At 57.4% G+C, this 20,668-nt stretch overlaps 1 protein-coding gene across 1 annotated transcript in view; it reads left to right on the forward strand.

The window, feature by feature from the left end:
• Positions 1–20,668, forward strand: part of LOC141161415 (uncharacterized) — a 160,648-nt gene that overhangs the window by 115,844 nt on the left and 24,136 nt on the right. Inside the window, 10 exon segments of the mRNA XM_073646225.1 lie at positions 441–539; positions 789–918; positions 1,432–1,923; positions 2,746–3,501; positions 9,060–9,993; positions 10,219–10,334; positions 10,796–11,200; positions 12,842–13,276; positions 15,725–16,372; positions 16,706–17,041. Of these exon segments, the coding sequence (XP_073502326.1) occupies positions 441–539; positions 789–918; positions 1,432–1,923; positions 2,746–3,501; positions 9,060–9,993; positions 10,219–10,334; positions 10,796–11,200; positions 12,842–13,276; positions 15,725–16,372; positions 16,706–17,041 (4,351 nt within the window).

Here is a 20,668-nt window from a genome sequence, read left to right on the forward strand (position 1 = left end):
ACAACACCGACTCAGCAGAGAACACCGACTCCACTGACTCCGCAGACTCCACCGACTCAGCAGACAACACCGACTCCGCAGACAACACCAACTCAGCAGACAACACCGACTCAGCAGACAACACCGACTCAGCAGACTCCACTGACTCAGCAGACTCCACTGACTCCACCGACTCCACTGACTCCGCAGAGAACACCGACTCCACTGACTCCGCAGACTCCACCGACTCAGCAGACTCCACCGACTCAGGAGACTACACCGACTCAGCAGACTACACCGACTCAGCAGACAACACCGACTCAGCAGACAACACCGACTCAGCAGACAACATAGACTCAGCAGACAACACCGACTCAAAAGACAACACCGAATCTAAAGACAACACCGACTCAGCACACAACACCGACTCAGCATACAACACCGACTCAGCAGAGAAAACCGACTCCACTGACTCAGCAGACAACACCGACTCAGCAGACAACACCGACTCCGCAGACAACACCGACTCCGCAGACAACACCGACTCCGCAGACAACACCGACTCAGCAGACAACACCGACTCCACTGACTCCGCCGACTCCATCGACTCAGCAGACTCCACCGACTCAGCAGACAACACCGACTCAGCAGACAACACCGACTCAGTAGACAACACCGACTCCACCGGCTCCGCAGACTCCACCGACTCAGCAGACTCCACTGACTCAGCAGACAACACCGACTCAGCAGACAACACCGACTCAGCAGACAACACCGACTCCGCAGACAACACCGACTCAGCAGACAACACCGACTCCACTGACTCCGCCGACTCCATCGACTCAGCAGACTCCACCGACTCAGCAGACAACACCGACTCAGCAGACAACACCGACTCAGCAGACAACACGGACTCAGCAGACAACACCGACTCCACCGGCTCCGCAGACTCCACCGACGCAGCAGACTCCACTGACTCAGCAGACAACACCGACTCAGCAGACAACATAGACTCAGCAGACAACACCGACTCAAAAGACAACACCGAATCTAAAGACAACACCGACTCAGCACACAACACCGACTCAGCATACAACACCGACTCAGCAGAGAAAACCGACTCCACTGACTCAGCAGACAACACCGACTCAGCAGACAACACCGACTCCGCAGACAACACCGACTCCGCAGACAACACCGACTCCGCAGACAACACCGACTCAGCAGACAACACCGACTCCACTGACTCCGCCGACTCCATCGACTCAGCAGACTCCACCGACTCAGCAGACAACACCGACTCAGCAGACAACACCGACTCAGTAGACAACACCGACTCCACCGGCTCCGCAGACTCCACCGACTCAGCAGACTCCACTGACTCAGCAGACAACACCGACTCAGCAGACAACACCGACTCAGTAGACAACACCGACTCCACCGGCTCCGCAGACTCCACCGACTCAGCAGACTCCACTGACTCAGCAGACAACACCGACTCAGCAGACAACACCGACTCAGCAGACAACACCGACTCCGCAGACAACACCGACTCAGCAGACAACACCGACTCCACTGACTCCGCCGACTCCATCGACTCAGCAGACTCCACCGACTCAGCAGACAACACCGACTCAGCAGACAACACCGACTCAGCAGACAACACGGACTCAGCAGACAACACCGACTCCACCGGCTCCGCAGACTCCACCGACGCAGCAGACTCCACTGACTCAGCAGACAACACCGACTCAGCAGACAACACCGACTCAGCAGACAACACCGACTCCGCAGACAACACCGACTCAGCAGACAACACCGACTCAGCAGACAACACCGACTCAGCAGACAACACCGACTCCGCAGACAACACCGACTCAGCAGACAACACCGACTCCACTGACTCCGCCGACTCCATCGACTCAGCAGACTCCACCGACTCAGCAGACAACACCGACTCAGCAGACAACACCGACTCAGCAGACAACACCGACTCAGCAGACAACACGGACTCAGCAGACAACACCGACTCCACCGGCTCCGCAGACTCCACCAACGCAGCAGACTCCACTGACTCAGCAGACAACACCGACTCAGCAGACAACACCGACTCCGCAGACAACACCGGCTCCGCAGACAACACCGACTCAGCAGACAGCACCGACTCCACTGACTCCGCCGACTCGATCGACTCAGCAGACTCCACCGACTCAGCAGACAACACCGACTCAGCAGACAACACCGACTCAGCAGACAACACCGACTCAAAAGTCAACACCGACTCAAAAGTCAACACCGACTCAGCAGACAACACCGACTCAGCAGACAACACCGACTCCACCTACTCCGCAGACAACACCGACTCCACTGCCTCCGCAGACAACACCGACTCCACTGACTCCGCAGACAACACCAACTCCACTGACTCCGCAGACAACACCGACTGCACTGACTCCGCAGACAACACCGACTCCGCAGACAACACCGACTCCGCAGACAACACCGACTCCGCAGACAGCACCGACTCCGCAGACAGCACCGAATCCGCAGACTCCTCCGACTCAGCAGACTCCACTGACTCAACCGACTCCACTGACTCAGCTGACAACACCGACTCAGCAGACAACACCGACTCAGCAGACAACACCAACTCAAAAGACAACACCGACTCAAAAGACAACACCGACTCAGCAGACAACACCGACTCAGCATACAACACCGACTCAGCAGACAACACCGACTCAGCAGACAACACCGACTCAGCAAACAACACCGACTCAGCAAACAACACCGACTCCGCAGACAACACCGACTCCGCAGACAACACCGACTCAGCAGACAATACCGACTCCACTGACTCCGCAGACTCCACCGGCTCAGCAGACTCCACTGACTCCGCATACAACACCGACTCCACTGACTCCGCAGACTCCACCGACTCAGCAGACTCCTCCGACTCCACAGACTTCACCGACTCCACTGACTCCGCTGACAACACCGACTCCACTGACTCCGCATACAACACCGACTCCATTGTCTCCGCAGACAACACCGACTCCACCGACTCCGCAGACTCCACCGACTCCACTGACTACACAGACAACCCCGACTCCACTGACTCCGCAGACAACACCGACTCCACTGACTCCGCAGACAACACCGACTCCGCAGACAACACCGACTCCACCGACTCCGCAGACTCCACCGACTCAGCAGACTCCACCGACTCAGCAGACTCCACCGACTCCGCAGACAACACCGACTCCACCGACTCCGCAGACTCCACCGACTCAGCAGACTCAGCAGACTCCACCGACTCAGCAGACTCCACCGACTCAGCAGACTCCTCCGACTCAGCACACTCCACCGACTCCGCAGACAACACCAACTCCACTGACTCCGCAGACTTCACCGACTCAGCAGACTCCACCGACTCAGCAGACTACACCGACTCCGCAGACTCCACCGACTCAGCAGCCAACACCGACTCAGCAGACAACACCGACTCAGCAGACAACACTGACTCAGCAGACAACACCGACTCAGCAGACAACACCGACTCAGCAGACAACACCGACTCCGCAGACAACACCGACTCAGCAGACAACACCGACTCCACTGACTCCGCATACAACACCGACTCAGCAGACAACACCGACTCAGCAGACAACACCGACTCCGCAGACAACACCGACTCCGCAGACAACACCGACTCCAATGACACCGCAGACAACACCGACTCCACTAACTCCGCAGACAACACCGACTCCACTGACTCCGCAGACAACACCGACTCCACTGACTCCGCAAACAACACCGGCTCGGCAGACAACACCAACTCCATAGACTCCACCGACTCAGCAGACTCCACCGACTCAGCAGACTCCACCGACTCAGCAGACTCCACTGACTCAGCAGACTCCACTGACTCAGCAGACTCCACTGACTCAGCAGACTCCGCTGACTCCACCGACTCCACTGACACCGCAGAGAACACCGACTCCACTGACTCCGAAGACTCCACCGACTCAGCAGACTCCACCGACTCAGCAGACTACACCGACTCAGCAGACTACACCGACTCAGCAGACAACACCGACTCAGCAGACAACACCACAACATCGACTCAGCAGACAACACCGACCCAAAAGACAACACCGACTCAAAAGACAACACCGACTCAACAGACAACACCGACTCAACAGACAACACCGACTCAGCAGAGAACACCGACTGCACTGACTCCGCAGACACCACCGACTCAGCAGACAACACCGACTCCACTGACTCCGCAGTCAACACCGACTCCACTGACTCCGCAGACAACACTGACTCCACTGACTCCGCAGACAACACCGACTCCACAGACAACACCGACTCCGCAGGCTCCACCGACTCAGCAGACTCCACCGATTCAGCAGACTCCACTGACTCCACCGACTCCACTGACTCCGCAGAGAACTCCGACTCCACTGACTCCGCAGACTCCACCGACTCAGCAGACTCCACCGACTCAGCAGACTCAACCGACTCAGCAGACTCCACTGACTCAGCAGACAACACCGACTCAGCAGACAACACCGACTCAGCAGACAACACCGACTCAGCAGACAACATCGACTCAGCAGACAACACCGACTCAAAAGACAACACCGACTCAGCAGACAACACCGACTCAGCAGAGAACACCGACTCCACTGACTCTGCAGACTCCACCGACTCAGCAGACAACACCGACTCAGCAGACAACACGGACTCCGCAGACAACACCGACTCAGCAGACAACACCGACTCAGCAGACAATACTGACTCCACCGGCTCCGCAGACTCCACCGACTCAGCAGACTCCACTGACTCAGCAGACAACACCGACTCAGCAGACAACACCGACTCAGCAGACAACACCGACTCCGCAGACAACACCGATTCAGCAGACAACACCGACTCCACTGACTCCGCCTACTCCATCGACTCAGCAGACACCACCGACTCAGCAGACAACACCGACTCAGCAGACAACACCGACTGAGCAGACAACACCGACTCCACCGACTCCACCGACTCCGCAGACTACACCTACTTGACTGACTCCACAGACTCCACCGACTCCACAGACTCCACTGACTCCGTAGACAACACCGACTCCACTGACTACACAGACAACCCCGACTCCACTGACTCCGCAGACAACACCGACTCCACTGACTCCGCAGACACCGACTCCGCAGACAACACCGACTCCACCGACTCCGCAGACTCCACCGACTCCGCAGACTCCACTGACTCAGCAGACTCCACCGACTCAGCAGACTCCACCGACTCCGCAGACTCCACCGACTCCGCAGACAACACCGACTCCGCTTACTCCGCAGACTTCACCGACTCAGCAGACTCCACCGACTCAGCAGACTACACCGACTCAGCAGACTACACCGACTCAGCAGAATACACCGACTCCGCAGACTCCACCGACTCAGCAGACAACACCGACTCAGCAGACAACACCGACTCAGCAGACAACACTGACTCAGCAGACAACACCGACTCCACTGACTCCGCAGACAACACCGACTCAGCAGAAAACACCGACTTCGCAGACAACACCGACTCAGCAGACAACACCGACTCAGGAGACAACACCGACTCCACTGACTCCGCATATAACACCAACTCAGCAGACAACACCGACTCAGCAGACAACACCGACTCAGCAGACAACATCGACTCAGCAGACAACACCGACTCCACTGACTCCGCAGACTCCACCGACTCAGCAGACAACACCGACTCAGCAGACAACACCGACTCAGCAGACAACACCGACTCAGCAGACAACACCGACTCAGCAGACAACACCAACTCCACTGACTCCGCAGACAACACCGACTCAGCAGACAACACCGACTCCGCAGACAACACCGACTCAGCAGACAACACCGACTCAGCAGACAACACCGACTCCACTGACTCCACCGACTCCACTGACTCAGCAGGCAACACCGACTCCACTGACTCCGCAGACAACAACGACTCCGCAGACAACACCGACTCCGCAGGCTCCACCGACTCAGCAAACTCCACCGACTCAGCAGACTCCACTGACTCAGCAGACTCCACTGACTCCACCGACTCCACTGACTCCGCAGAGAACACCGACTCCACTGTCTCCGCAGACTCCACCGACTCAGCAGACTCCATCGACTCAGCAGACTCCACCGACTCAGCAGACTCCACCGACTCAGGAGACTACACCGACTCAGCAGACTACACCGACTCAGCAGACAACACCGACTCCGCAGACAAAACCGACTCAGCAGACAACATCGACTCAGCAGACAACACCGACTCAAAAGACAACACCGAATCTAAAGACAACACCGACTCAGCAGACAACACCGTCTCAGCATACAACACCGACTCAGCAGAGAACACCGACTCCACTGACTCCGCAGACTCCACCGACTCAGCAGACAACACCGACTCCGCAGACAACACCAACTCAGCAGACAACACCGACTCAGCAGACAACACCGACTCAGCAGACTCCACTGACTCAGCAGACTCCACTGACTCCACCGACTCCACTGACTCCGCAGAGAACACCGACTCCACTGACTCCGCAGACTCCACCGACTCAGCAGACTCCACCGACTCAGGAGACTACACCGACTCAGCAGACTACACCGACTCAGCAGACAACACCGACTCAGCAGACAACACCGACTCAGCAGACAACATAGACTCAGCAGACAACACCGACTCAAAAGACAACACCGAATCTAAAGACAACACCGACTCAGCACACAACACCGACTCAGCATACAACACCGACTCAGCAGAGAAAACCGACTCCACTGACTCAGCAGACAACACCGACTCAGCAGACAACACCGACTCCGCAGACAACACCGACTCCGCAGACAACACCGACTCCGCAGACAACACCGACTCAGCAGACAACACCGACTCCACTGACTCCGCCGACTCCATCGACTCAGCAGACTCCACCGACTCAGCAGACAACACCGACTCAGCAGACAACACCGACTCAGTAGACAACACCGACTCCACCGGCTCCGCAGACTCCACCGACTCAGCAGACTCCACTGACTCAGCAGACAACACCGACTCAGCAGACAACACCGACTCAGCAGACAACACCGACTCCGCAGACAACACCGACTCAGCAGACAACACCGACTCCACTGACTCCGCCGACTCCATCGACTCAGCAGACTCCACCGACTCAGCAGACAACACCGACTCAGCAGACAACACCGACTCAGCAGACAACACGGACTCAGCAGACAACATCGACTCCACCAGCTCCGCAGACTCCACCGACGCAGCAGACTCCACTGACTCAGCAGACAACACCGACTCAGCAGACAACATAGACTCAGCAGACAACACCGACTCAAAAGACAACACCGAATCTAAAGACAACACCGACTCAGCACACAACACCGACTCAGCATACAACACCGACTCAGCAGAGAAAACCGACTCCACTGACTCAGCAGACAACACCGACTCAGCAGACAACACCGACTCCGCAGACAACACCGACTCCGCAGACAACACCGACTCCGCAGACAACACCGACTCAGCAGACAACACCGACTCCACTGACTCCGCCGACTCCATCGACTCAGCAGACTCCACCGACTCAGCAGACAACACCGACTCAGCAGACAACACCGACTCAGTAGACAACACCGACTCCACCGGCTCCGCAGACTCCACCGACTCAGCAGACTCCACTGACTCAGCAGACAACACCGACTCAGCAGACAACACCGACTCAGTAGACAACACCGACTCCACCGGCTCCGCAGACTCCACCGACTCAGCAGACTCCACTGACTCAGCAGACAACACCGACTCAGCAGACAACACCGACTCAGCAGACAACACCGACTCCGCAGACAACACCGACTCAGCAGACAACACCGACTCCACTGACTCCGCCGACTCCATCGACTCAGCAGACTCCACCGACTCAGCAGACAACACCGACTCAGCAGACAACACCGACTCAGCAGACAACACGGACTCAGCAGACAACACCGACTCCACCGGCTCCGCAGACTCCACCGACGCAGCAGACTCCACTGACTCAGCAGACAACACCGACTCAGCAGACAACACCGACTCAGCAGACAACACCGACTCCGCAGACAACACCGACTCAGCAGACAACACCGACTCAGCAGACAACACCGACTCAGCAGACAACACCGACTCCGCAGACAACACCGACTCAGCAGACAACACCGACTCCACTGACTCCGCCGACTCCATCGACTCAGCAGACTCCACCGACTCAGCAGACAACACCGACTCAGCAGACAACACCGACTCAGCAGACAACACCGACTCAGCAGACAACACGGACTCAGCAGACAACACCGACTCCACCGGCTCCGCAGACTCCACCAACGCAGCAGACTCCACTGACTCAGCAGATAACACCGACTCAGCAGACAACACCGACTCCGCAGACAACACCGGCTCCGCAGACAACACCGACTCAGCAGACAGCACCGACTCCACTGACTCCGCCGACTCGATCGACTCAGCAGACTCCACCGACTCAGCAGACAACACCGACTCAGCAGACAACACCGACTCAGCAGACAACACCGACTCAAAAGTCAACACCGACTCAAAAGTCAACACCGACTCAGCAGACAACACCGACTCAGCAGACAACACCGACTCCACCTACTCCGCAGACAACACCGACTCCACTGCCTCCGCAGACAACACCGACTCCACTGACTCCGCAGACAACACCAACTCCACTGACTCCGCAGACAACACCGACTGCACTGACTCCGCAGACAACACCGACTCCGCAGACAACACCGACTCCGCAGACAACACCGACTCCGCAGACAGCACCGACTCCGCAGACAGCACCGAATCCGCAGACTCCTCCGACTCAGCAGACTCCACTGACTCAACCGACTCCACTGACTCAGCTGACAACACCGACTCAGCAGACAACACCGACTCAGCAGACAACACCAACTCAAAAGACAACACCGACTCAAAAGACAACACCGACTCAGCAGACAACACCGACTCAGCATACAACACCGACTCAGCAGACAACACCGACTCAGCAGACAACACCGACTCAGCAAACAACACCGACTCAGCAAACAACACCGACTCCGCAGACAACACCGACTCCGCAGACAACACCGACTCAGCAGACAATACCGACTCCACTGACTCCGCAGACTCCACCGGCTCAGCAGACTCCACTGACTCCGCATACAACACCGACTCCACTGACTCCGCAGACTCCACCGACTCAGCAGACTCCTCCGACTCCACAGACTTCACCGACTCCACTGACTCCGCTGACAACACCGACTCCACTGACTCCGCATACAACACCGACTCCATTGACTCCGCAGACAACACCGACTCCACCGACTCCGCAGACTCCACCGACTCCACTGACTACACAGACAACCCCGACTCCACTGACTCCGCAGACAACACCGACTCCACTGACTCCGCAGACAACACCGACTCCGCAGACAACACCGACTCCACCGACTCCGCAGACTCCACCGACTCAGCAGACTCCACCGACTCAGCAGACTCCACCGACTCCGCAGACAACACCGACTCCACCGACTCCGCAGACTCCACCGACTCAGCAGACTCAGCAGACTCCACCGACTCAGCAGACTCCACCGACTCAGCAGACTCCTCCGACTCAGCACACTCCACCGACTCCGCAGACAACACCAACTCCACTGACTCCGCAGACTTCACCGACTCAGCAGACTCCACCGACTCAGCAGACTACACCGACTCCGCAGACTCCACCGACTCAGCAGCCAACACCGACTCAGCAGACAACACCGACTCAGCAGACAACACTGACTCAGCAGACAACACCGACTCAGCAGACAACACCGACTCAGCAGACAACACCGACTCCGCAGACAACACCGACTCAGCAGACAACACCGACTCCACTGACTCCGCATACAACACCGACTCAGCAGACAACACCGACTCAGCAGACAACACCGACTCCGCAGACAACACCGACTCCGCAGACAACACCGACTCCAATGACACCGCAGACAACACCGACTCCACTAACTCCGCAGACAACACCGACTCCACTGACTCCGCAGACAACACCGACTCCACTGACTCCGCAAACAACACCGGCTCGGCAGACAACACCAACTCCATAGACTCCACCGACTCAGCAGACTCCACCGACTCAGCAGACTCCACCGACTCAGCAGACTCCACTGACTCAGCAGACTCCACTGACTCAGCAGACTCCACTGACTCAGCAGACTCCGCTGACTCCACCGACTCCACTGACACCGCAGAGAACACCGACTCCACTGACTCCGAAGACTCCACCGACTCAGCAGACTCCACCGACTCAGCAGACTACACCGACTCAGCAGACTACACCGACTCAGCAGACTACACCGACTCAGCAGACAACACCGACTCAGCAGACAACACCACAACATCGACTCAGCAGACAACACCGACAAAAAAGACAACACCGACTCAAAAGACAACACCGACTCAACAGACAACACCGACTCAGCATACAACACCGACTCAGCAGAGAACACCGACTGCACTGACTCCGCAGACACCACCGACTCAGCAGACAACACCGACTCCACTGACTCCGCAGTCAACACCGACTCCACTGACTCCGCAGACAACACTGACTCCACTGACTCCGCAGACAACACCGACTCCACAGACAACACCGACTCCGCAGGCTCCACCGACTCAGCAGACTCCACCGATTCAGCAGACTCCACTGACTCCACCGACTCCACTGACTCCGCAGAGAACTCCGACTCCACTGACTCCGCAGACTCCACCGACTCAGCAGACTCCACCGACTCAGCAGACTCAACCGACTCAGCAGACTCCACTGACTCAGCAGACAACACCGACTCAGCAGACAACACCGACTCAGCAGACAACACCGACTCAGCAGACAACATCGACTCAGCAGACAACACCGACTCAAAAGACAACACCGACTCAGCAGACAACACCGACTCAGCAGAGAACACCGACTCCACTGACTCTGCAGACTCCACCGACTCAGCAGACAACACCGACTCAGCAGACAACACGGACTCCGCAGACAACACCGACTCAGCAGACAACACCGACTCAGCAGACAATACTGACTCCACCGGCTCTGCAGACTCCACCGACTCAGCAGACTCCACTGACTCAGCAGACAACACCGACTCAGCAGACAACACCGACTCAGCAGACAACACCGACTCCGCAGACAACACCGATTCAGCAGACAACACCGACTCCACTGACTCCGCCTACTCCATCGACTCAGCAGACACCACCGACTCAGCAGACAACACCGACTCAGCAGACAACACCGACTGAGCAGACAACACCGACTCCACCGACTCCACCGACTCCGCAGACTACACCTACTTGACTGACTCCACAGACTCCACCGACTCCACAGACTCCACTGACTCCGTAGACAACACCGACTCCACTGACTACACAGACAACACCGACTCCACTGACTCCGCAGACAACACCGACTCCACTGACTCCGCAGACACCGACTCCGCAGAGAACACCGACTCCACCGACTCCGCAGACTCCACCGACTCCGCAGACTCCACTGACTCAGCAGACTCCACCGACTCAGCAGACTCCACCGACTCCGCAGACTCCACCGACTCCGCAGACAACACCGACTCCGCTTACTCCGCAGACTTCACCGACTCAGCAGACTCCACCGACTCAGCAGACTACACCGACTCAGCAGACTACACCGACTCAGCAGAATACACCGACTCCGCAGACTCCACCGACTCAGCAGACAACACCGACTCAGCAGACAACACCGACTCAGCAGACAACACTGACTCAGCAGACAACACCGACTCCACTGACTCCGCAGACAACACCGACTCAGCAGAAAACACCGACTTCGCAGACAACACCGACTCAGCAGACAACACCGACTCAGGAGACAACACCGACTCCACTGACTCCGCATATAACACCGACTCAGCAGACAACACCGACTCAGCAGACAACACCGACTCAGCAGACAACATCGACTCAGCAGACAACACCGACTCCACTGACTCCGCAGACTCCACCGACTCAGCAGACAACACCGACTCAGCAGACAACACCGACTCAGCAGACAACACCGACTCAGCAGACAACACCGACTCAGCAGACAACACCAACTCCACTGACTCCGCAGACAACACCGACTCAGCAGACAACACCGACTCCGCAGACAACACCGACTCAGCAGACAACACCGACTCAGCAGACAACACCGACTCCACTGACTCCACCGACTCCACTGACTCAGCAGGCAACACCGACTCCACTGACTCCGCAGACTCCACCGACTCAGCAGACTCCACCGAATCAGAAGACTACACCGACTCAGCAGACTACACCGACTCAGCAGACAACACCGACTCAGCAGACAACATCGACTCAGCAGACAACACCGACTCAAAAGACAACACCGAATCTAAAGACAACACCGACTCAGCAGACAACACCGACTCAGCATACAACACCGACTCAGCAGAGAACACCGACTCCACTGACTCCGCAGACTCCACCGACTCAGCAGACAACACCGACTCAGCAGACAACACCGACTCCACCGGCTCCGCAGAGTCCACCGACTCAGCAGACTCCACTGACTCAGCAGACAACACCGACTCAGCAGACAACACCGACTCAGCAGACAACACCGACTCCGCAGACAACACCGACTCAGCAGACAACACCGACTCCACTGACTCCGCCGACTCCATCGACTCAGCTGACTCCACCGACTCAGCAGACAACACCGACTCAGCAGACAACACCGACTCAGCAGACAACACGGACTCAGCAGACAACACGGACTCAGCAGACAACACCGACTCCACCGGCTCCGCAGACTCCACTGACTCAGCAGACAACACCGACTCAGCAGACAACACCGACTCAGCAGACAACACCGACTGCACTGACTCCGCAGACTACACCGACTCAGCAGACAACACCGACTCCGCAGATAACACCGACTCAGCATACAACACCGAATCCACTGACTCCGCAGACTCCACCGACTCCACTGACTCCGCAGACTCCACCGACTCAGCAGACTCCTCCGACTCCACAGACTTCACCGACTCCACTGACTCCGCAGACAACACCGACTCCACTGACTCCGCAGACAACAACGACTCCGGAGACAACACCGACTCCGCAGGCTCCACCGACTGAGCAGACTCCACCGACTCAGCAGACTCCACTGACTTAGCAGACTCCACTGACTCCACCGACTCCACTGACTCCGCAGAGAACACCGACTCCACCGACTCCACAGACTCCACCGACTCCACCGACTCAGCAGACTCCACCGACTCAGCAGACTCCACCGACTCAGGAGACTACACCGACTCAGCAGACAACACCGACTCAGCAGACAACACCGACTCAGCAGACAACACCGACTCAGCAGACAACACCGATTCAAAAGACAACACCGAATCTAAAGACAACACCGACTCAGCAGACATCACCGACTCAGCATACAACACCGACTCAGCAGAGAACACCGACTCCACTGACTCCGCAGACTCCACCGACTCAGCAGACTCCACTGACTCAACAGACAACACCGACTCAGCAGACAACACCGACTCAGCAGACAACACCGACTCCGCAGACAACACCGACTCCGCAGACAACACCGACTCAGCAGACAACACCGACTCCACTGACTCCGCCGACTCCATCGACTCAGCAGACTCCACCGACTCAGCAGACAACACCGACTCAGCAGACAACACCGACTCAGCAGACAACACCGACTCAGCAGACAACACCGACTCCACCGGCTCCGCAGACTCCACCGACTCAGCAGACTCCACTGACTCAGCAGACAACACCGACTCAGCAGACAACACCGACTCAGCAGACAACACCGACTCAGTAGACAACACCGACTCCGCAGACAACACCGACTCCGCAGACAACACGGACTCAGCAGACAACACCGACTCCACTGACTCCGCCGACTCCATCAACTCAGCAGACTCCACCGACTCAGCAGACAACACCGGCTCAGCAGACAACACCAACTCAGCAGACAACACGGACTCAGCAGACAACACCGACTCCACCGGCTCCGCAGACTCCACCGACTCAGCAGACTCCACTGACTCAGCAGACAACACCGACTCAGCAGACAACACCGACTCAGCAGACAACACCGACTCAGCAGACAACACCGACTCCGCAGACAACACCGACTCCACAGACAACACCGACTCAGCAGACAACACCGACTCCACTGACTAGGCCGACTCCATCGACTCAGCAGACTCCACCGACTCAGCAGACAACACCGACTCAGCAGACAACACCGACTCAGCAGACAACACCGACTCAAAAGTCAACACCGACTCAAAAGTCAACACCGACTCAGCAGACAACACCGACTCAGCAGACAACACCGACTCAGCAGACAACACCGACTCCACCTACTCCGCAGACAACACCGACTCCACTGCCTCCGCAGACAACACCGACTCCACTGACTCCGCAGACAACACCAACTCCACTGACTCCGCAGACAACACCGACTGCACTGACTCCGCAGACAACACCGACTCCGCAGACAACACCGACTCCGCAGACAGCACCGACTCCGCAGACTCCACCGACTCAGCAGACTCCTCCGACTCAGCAGACTCCTCCGACTCAGCAGACTCCACTGACTCCACCGACTCCACTGACTCAGCAGACAACACCGACTCAGCAGACAACACCGACTCAGCAGACAACACCGACTCAGCAGACAACACCGACTCCGCAGACAACACCGACTCCACAGACAACACCGACTCAGCAGACAACACCGACTCCACTGACTAGGCCGACTCCATCGACTCAGCAGACTCCACCGACTCAGCAGACAACACCGACTCAGCAGACAACACCGACTCAGTAGACAACACCGACTCCGCAGACAACACCGACTCCGCAGACAACACGGACTCAGCAGACAACACCGACTCCACTGACTCCGCCGACTCCATCAACTCAGCAGACTCCACCGACTCAGCAGACAACACCGGCTCAGCAGACAACACCAACTCAGCAGACAACACGGACTCAGCAGACAACACCGACTCCACCGGCTCCGCAGACTCCACCGACTCAGCAGACTCCACTGACTCAGCAGACAACACCGACTCAGCAGACAACACCGACTCAGCAGACAACACCGACTCAGCAGACAACACCGACTCCGCAGACAACACCGACTCCACAGACAACACCGACTCAGCAGACAACACCGACTCCACTGACTAGGCCGACTCCATCGACTCAGCAGACTCCACCGACTCAGCAGACAACACCGACTCAGCAGACAACACCGACTCAGCAGACAACACCGACTCAAAAGTCAACACCGACTCAAAAGTCAACACCGACTCAGCAGACAACACCGACTCAGCAGACAACACCGACTCAGCAGACAACACCGACTCCACCTACTCCGCAGACAACACCGACTCCACTGCCTCCGCAGACAACACCGACTCCACTGACTCCGCAGACAACACCAACTCCACTGACTCCGCAGACAACACCGACTGCACTGACTCCGCAGACAACACCGACTCCGCAGACAACACCGACTCCGCAGACAGCACCGACTCCGCAGACTCCACCGACTCAGCAGACTCCTCCGACTCAGCAGACTCCTCCGACTCAGCAGACTCCACTGACTCCACCGACTCCACTGACTCAGCTGACAACACCGACTCAGCAGACAACACCGACTCAAAAGACAACACCGACTCAAAAGACAACACCGACTCAGCAGACAACACCGACTCAGCATACAACACCGACTCAGCAGACAACACCGACTCAGCAGACAACACCGACTCCACCGACTCCGCAGACTCCACCGACTCAGCAGACAACACCGACTCAGCAGACAACACCGACTCAGCAGACAACACCGACTCAGCAAACAACACCGACTCCGCAGACAACACCGACTCCGCAGACAACACCGACTCCGCAGACAACACCGACTCAGCAGACAACACCGACTCCACTGACTCCGCAGACTCCACCGACTCAGCAGACTCCACTGACTCCGCATACAACACCGACTCCACTGACTCCGCAGACTCCACCGACTCAGCAGACTCCTCCGACTCCACAGACTTCACCGACTCCACTGACTCCGCTGACAACACCGACTCCACTGACTCCGCAGACAACACCGACTCCATTGACTCCGCAGACAACACCGACTCCACTGACTCCGCAGACAACACTGGCTCCACTGACTCCGCAGACTCCACCGACTCAGCAGACTCCACCGACTCAGCAGACTTCACCGACTCCACTGACTGCGCAGACAACATCGACTCCACAGACAACACCGACTCCGCAGACTCCACTGACTCCGCAGACTCCATCTACTTTACTGACTCCACAGACTCCACCGACTCCACCGACTCCACAGACTCCACTGACTCCGCAGACAACACCGACTCCACTGACTACACAGACAACCCCGACTCCACTGACTCCGCAGACAACACCGACTCCACTGACTCCGCAGACAACACCGACTCCGCAGACAACACCGACTTCACCGACTCCGCAGACTCCACCGACTCAGCAGACTCCACCGACTCAGCAGACTCCACCGACTCAGCAGACTCCACCGACTCAGCAGACTCCACCGACTCAGCAGACTCCTCCGACTCAGCAGACTCCACCGACTCCGCAGACAACACCGACTCCACCGACTCCGCAGACTCCACCGACTCAGCAGACTCCACCGACTCAGCAGACTCCACCGACTCAGCAGACTCCTCCGACTCAGCAGACTCCACCGACTCCGCAGACAACACCGACTCCACTGACTCCGCAGACTTCACCGACTCAGCAGACTCCACCGACTCAGCAGACTACACCGACTCCGCAGACTCCACCGACTCAGCAGACAACACCGACTCAGCAGACAACACTGACTCAGCAGACAACACCGACTCCACTGACTCCGCAGACAACACCGACTCAGCAGACAACACCGACTCAGCAGACAACACCGACTCCGCTGACAACACCGACTCAGCAGACAACACCGACTCAGCAGACAACACCGACTCAGCAAACAACACCGACTCCGCAGACAACACCGACTCCGCAGACAACACCGACTCCGCAGACAACACCGACTCAGCAGACAACACCGACTCCACTGACTCCGCAGACTCCACCGACTCAGCAGACTCCACTGACTCCGCATACAACACCGACTCCACTGACTCCGCAGACTCCACCGACTCAGCAGACTCCTCCGACTCCACAGACTTCACCGACTCCACTGACTCCGCTGACAACACCGACTCCACTGACTCCGCAGACAACACCGACTCCATTGACTCCGCAGACAACACCGACTCCACTGACTCCGCAGACAACACTGGCTCCACTGACTCCGCAGACTCCACCGACTCAGCAGACTCCACCGACTCAGCAGACTTCACCGACTCCACTGACTGCGCAGACAACATCGACTCCACAGACAACACCGACTCCGCAGACTCCACTGACTCCGCAGACTCCATCTACTTTACTGACTCCACAGACTCCACCGACTCCACCGACTCCACAGACTCCACTGACTCCGCAGACAACACCGACTCCACTGACTACACAGACAACCCCGACTCCACTGACTCCGCAGACAACACCGACTCCACTGACTCCGCAGACAACACCGACTCCGCAGACAACACCGACTTCACCGACTCCGCAGACTCCACCGACTCAGCAGACTCCACCGACTCAGCAGACTCCACCGACTCAGCAGACTCCACCGACTCAGCAGACTCCTCCGACTCAGCAGACTCCACCGACTCCGCAGACAACACCGACTCCACCGACTCCGCAGACTCCACCGACTCAGCAGACTCCACCGACTCAGCAGACTCCACCGACTCAGCAGACTCCTCCGACTCAGCAGACTCCACCGACTCCGCAGACAACACCGACTCCACTGACTCCGCAGACTTCACCGACTCAGCAGACTCCACCGACTCAGCAGACTACACCGACTCCGCAGACTCCACCGACTCAGCAGACAACACCGACTCAGCAGACAACACTGACTCAGCAGACAACACCGACTCCACTGACTCCGCAGACAACACCGACTCAGCAGACAACACCGACTCAGCAGACAACACCGACTCCGCTGACAACACCGACTCAGCAGACAACACCGACTCCACTGACTCCGCATACAACACCGACTCAGCAGACAACACCGACTCAGCAGACAACACCGACTCAAAAGACAACACCGACTCCGCAGACAACACCGACTCCGCAGACAACACCGACTCCAATGACACCGCAGACAACACCGACTCCACTGACTCCGCAGACTCCACCGACTCAGCAGACTCCACCGACTCAGCACACTACACCGACTCAGCAGACTACACCGACTCAGCAGACTACACTGACTCAGCAGACTACACCGACTCAGCAGACAACACCAACTCAGCAGACAACACCGACTCAGCAGACAACATCGACTCAGCAGACAACACCGACTCAAAAGACAACAACGACTCAAAAGACAACACCGACTCAAAAGACAACACCGACTCAGCATACAGCACCGACTCAGCAGAGAACACCGACTCCACTGACTCCGCAGACTCCAACGACTCAGCAGACAACACAGACTCCACTGACTTCGCAGTCAACACCGACTCCACTGACTCCGCAGACAACACCGACTCCACTGACTCCGCAGACAACACCGACTCCGCAGACAACACCGACTCCGCAGGCTCCACCGACTCAGCAGACTCCACCGACTCAGCAGACTCCACCGACTCAGTAGACTCCACTGACTCAGCAGACTCCACTGACTCCAGAGACTCCACTGACTCCGCAGAGAACTCCAACTCCACTGACTCCGCAGACTCCACCGACTCCACTGACTCCGCAGAGAACTTCGACTCCACTGACTCCGCAGACTCCACCGACTCAGCAGACTTCACCGACTCAGCAGACTCCACCGACTCAGCAGACAACACCGACTCAGCAGACAACACCGACTCAGCAGACAACACTGACTCAGCAGACAACACCGACTCAGCAGACAACATCGACTCAGCAGACAAAACCGACTCAAAAGACAACACCGACTCAGCAGACAACACCGACTCAGCATACAACACCGACTCAGCAGAGAACACCGACTCCACTGACTCTGCAGACTCCACCGACTCAGCAGACAACACCGACTCAGCAGACAACACCGACTCCGCAGACAACACCGACTCCGCAGACAACACCGACTCAGCAGACAACACCGACTCAGCAGACAACACGGACTCAGCAGACAATACCGACTCCACCGGCTCCGCAGACTCCACCGACTCAGCAGACTCCACTGACTCAGAAGACAACACCGACTCCACTGACTCCGCAGACAACACCTACTTGACTGACTCCACAGACTCCACCGACTCCACAGACTCCACTGACTCCGCAGACAACACCGACTCCACTGACTACACAGACAACCCCAACTCCACTGACTCCGCAGACAACACCGACTCCACTGACTCCGCAGACAACACCGACTCCGCAGACAACACCGACTCCACCGACTCCGCAGACTCCACCGACTCCGCAGACTCCACCGACTCAGCAGACTCCACCGACTCAGCAGACTCCACTGACTCAGCAGACAACACCGACTCCACTGACTCCGCAGACTTCACCGACTCAGCAGACTCCATCGACTCAGCAGACTACACCGACTCCGCAGACTCCACCGACTCAGCAGACAACACAGACTCAGCAGACAAGCCGACTCAGCAGACAACACTGACTCAGCAGACAACACTGACTCAGCAGACAACACCGACTCCACTGATTCCGCAGACAACACCGACTCAGCAGACAACACCGACTCAGCAGACAACACCGACTCCGCAGACAACACCGACTCAGCAGACAACACCGACTCAGCAGACAACACCGACTCCACTGACTCCGCATACAACACCGACTCAGAAGACAACACCGACTCAGCAGACAACATCGACTCAGCAGACAACACCGACTACGCAGACAACACCGACTCCGCAGACAACACCGACTCAGCAGACAACACCGACTCCACTGACTCCGCCGACTCCATCGACTCAGTAGACAACACCGACTCAGCAGACAACACCGACTCAGCAGACAACACCGACTCCACCGGCTCAGCAGACTCCACCGACTCAGCAGACTCCACCGACTCAGCAGACAACACCGACTCAGCAGACAACACCAACTCAGCAGACAACACCGACTCAGCAGACTCCACCGACTCAGCAGACAACACCGACTCAGCAGACAACACCGACTCAGCAGACAACACCGACTCAAAAGTCAACACCGACTCAAAAGTCAACACCGACTCAGCAGACAACACCGACTCAGCAGACAACACCGACTCAGCAGACAACACCGACTCCACCGGCTCAGCAGACTCCACCGACTCAGCAGACTCCACCGACTCAGCAGACAACACCGACTCAGCAGACAA

Source organism: Phyllobates terribilis, unplaced genomic scaffold, assembly GCF_046119375.1.
Source record: "Phyllobates terribilis strain yellow unplaced genomic scaffold, ASM4611937v1 Scaffold_9__5_contigs__length_417890890, whole genome shotgun sequence".
NCBI lineage: Eukaryota > Metazoa > Chordata > Amphibia > Anura > Dendrobatidae > Phyllobates > Phyllobates terribilis.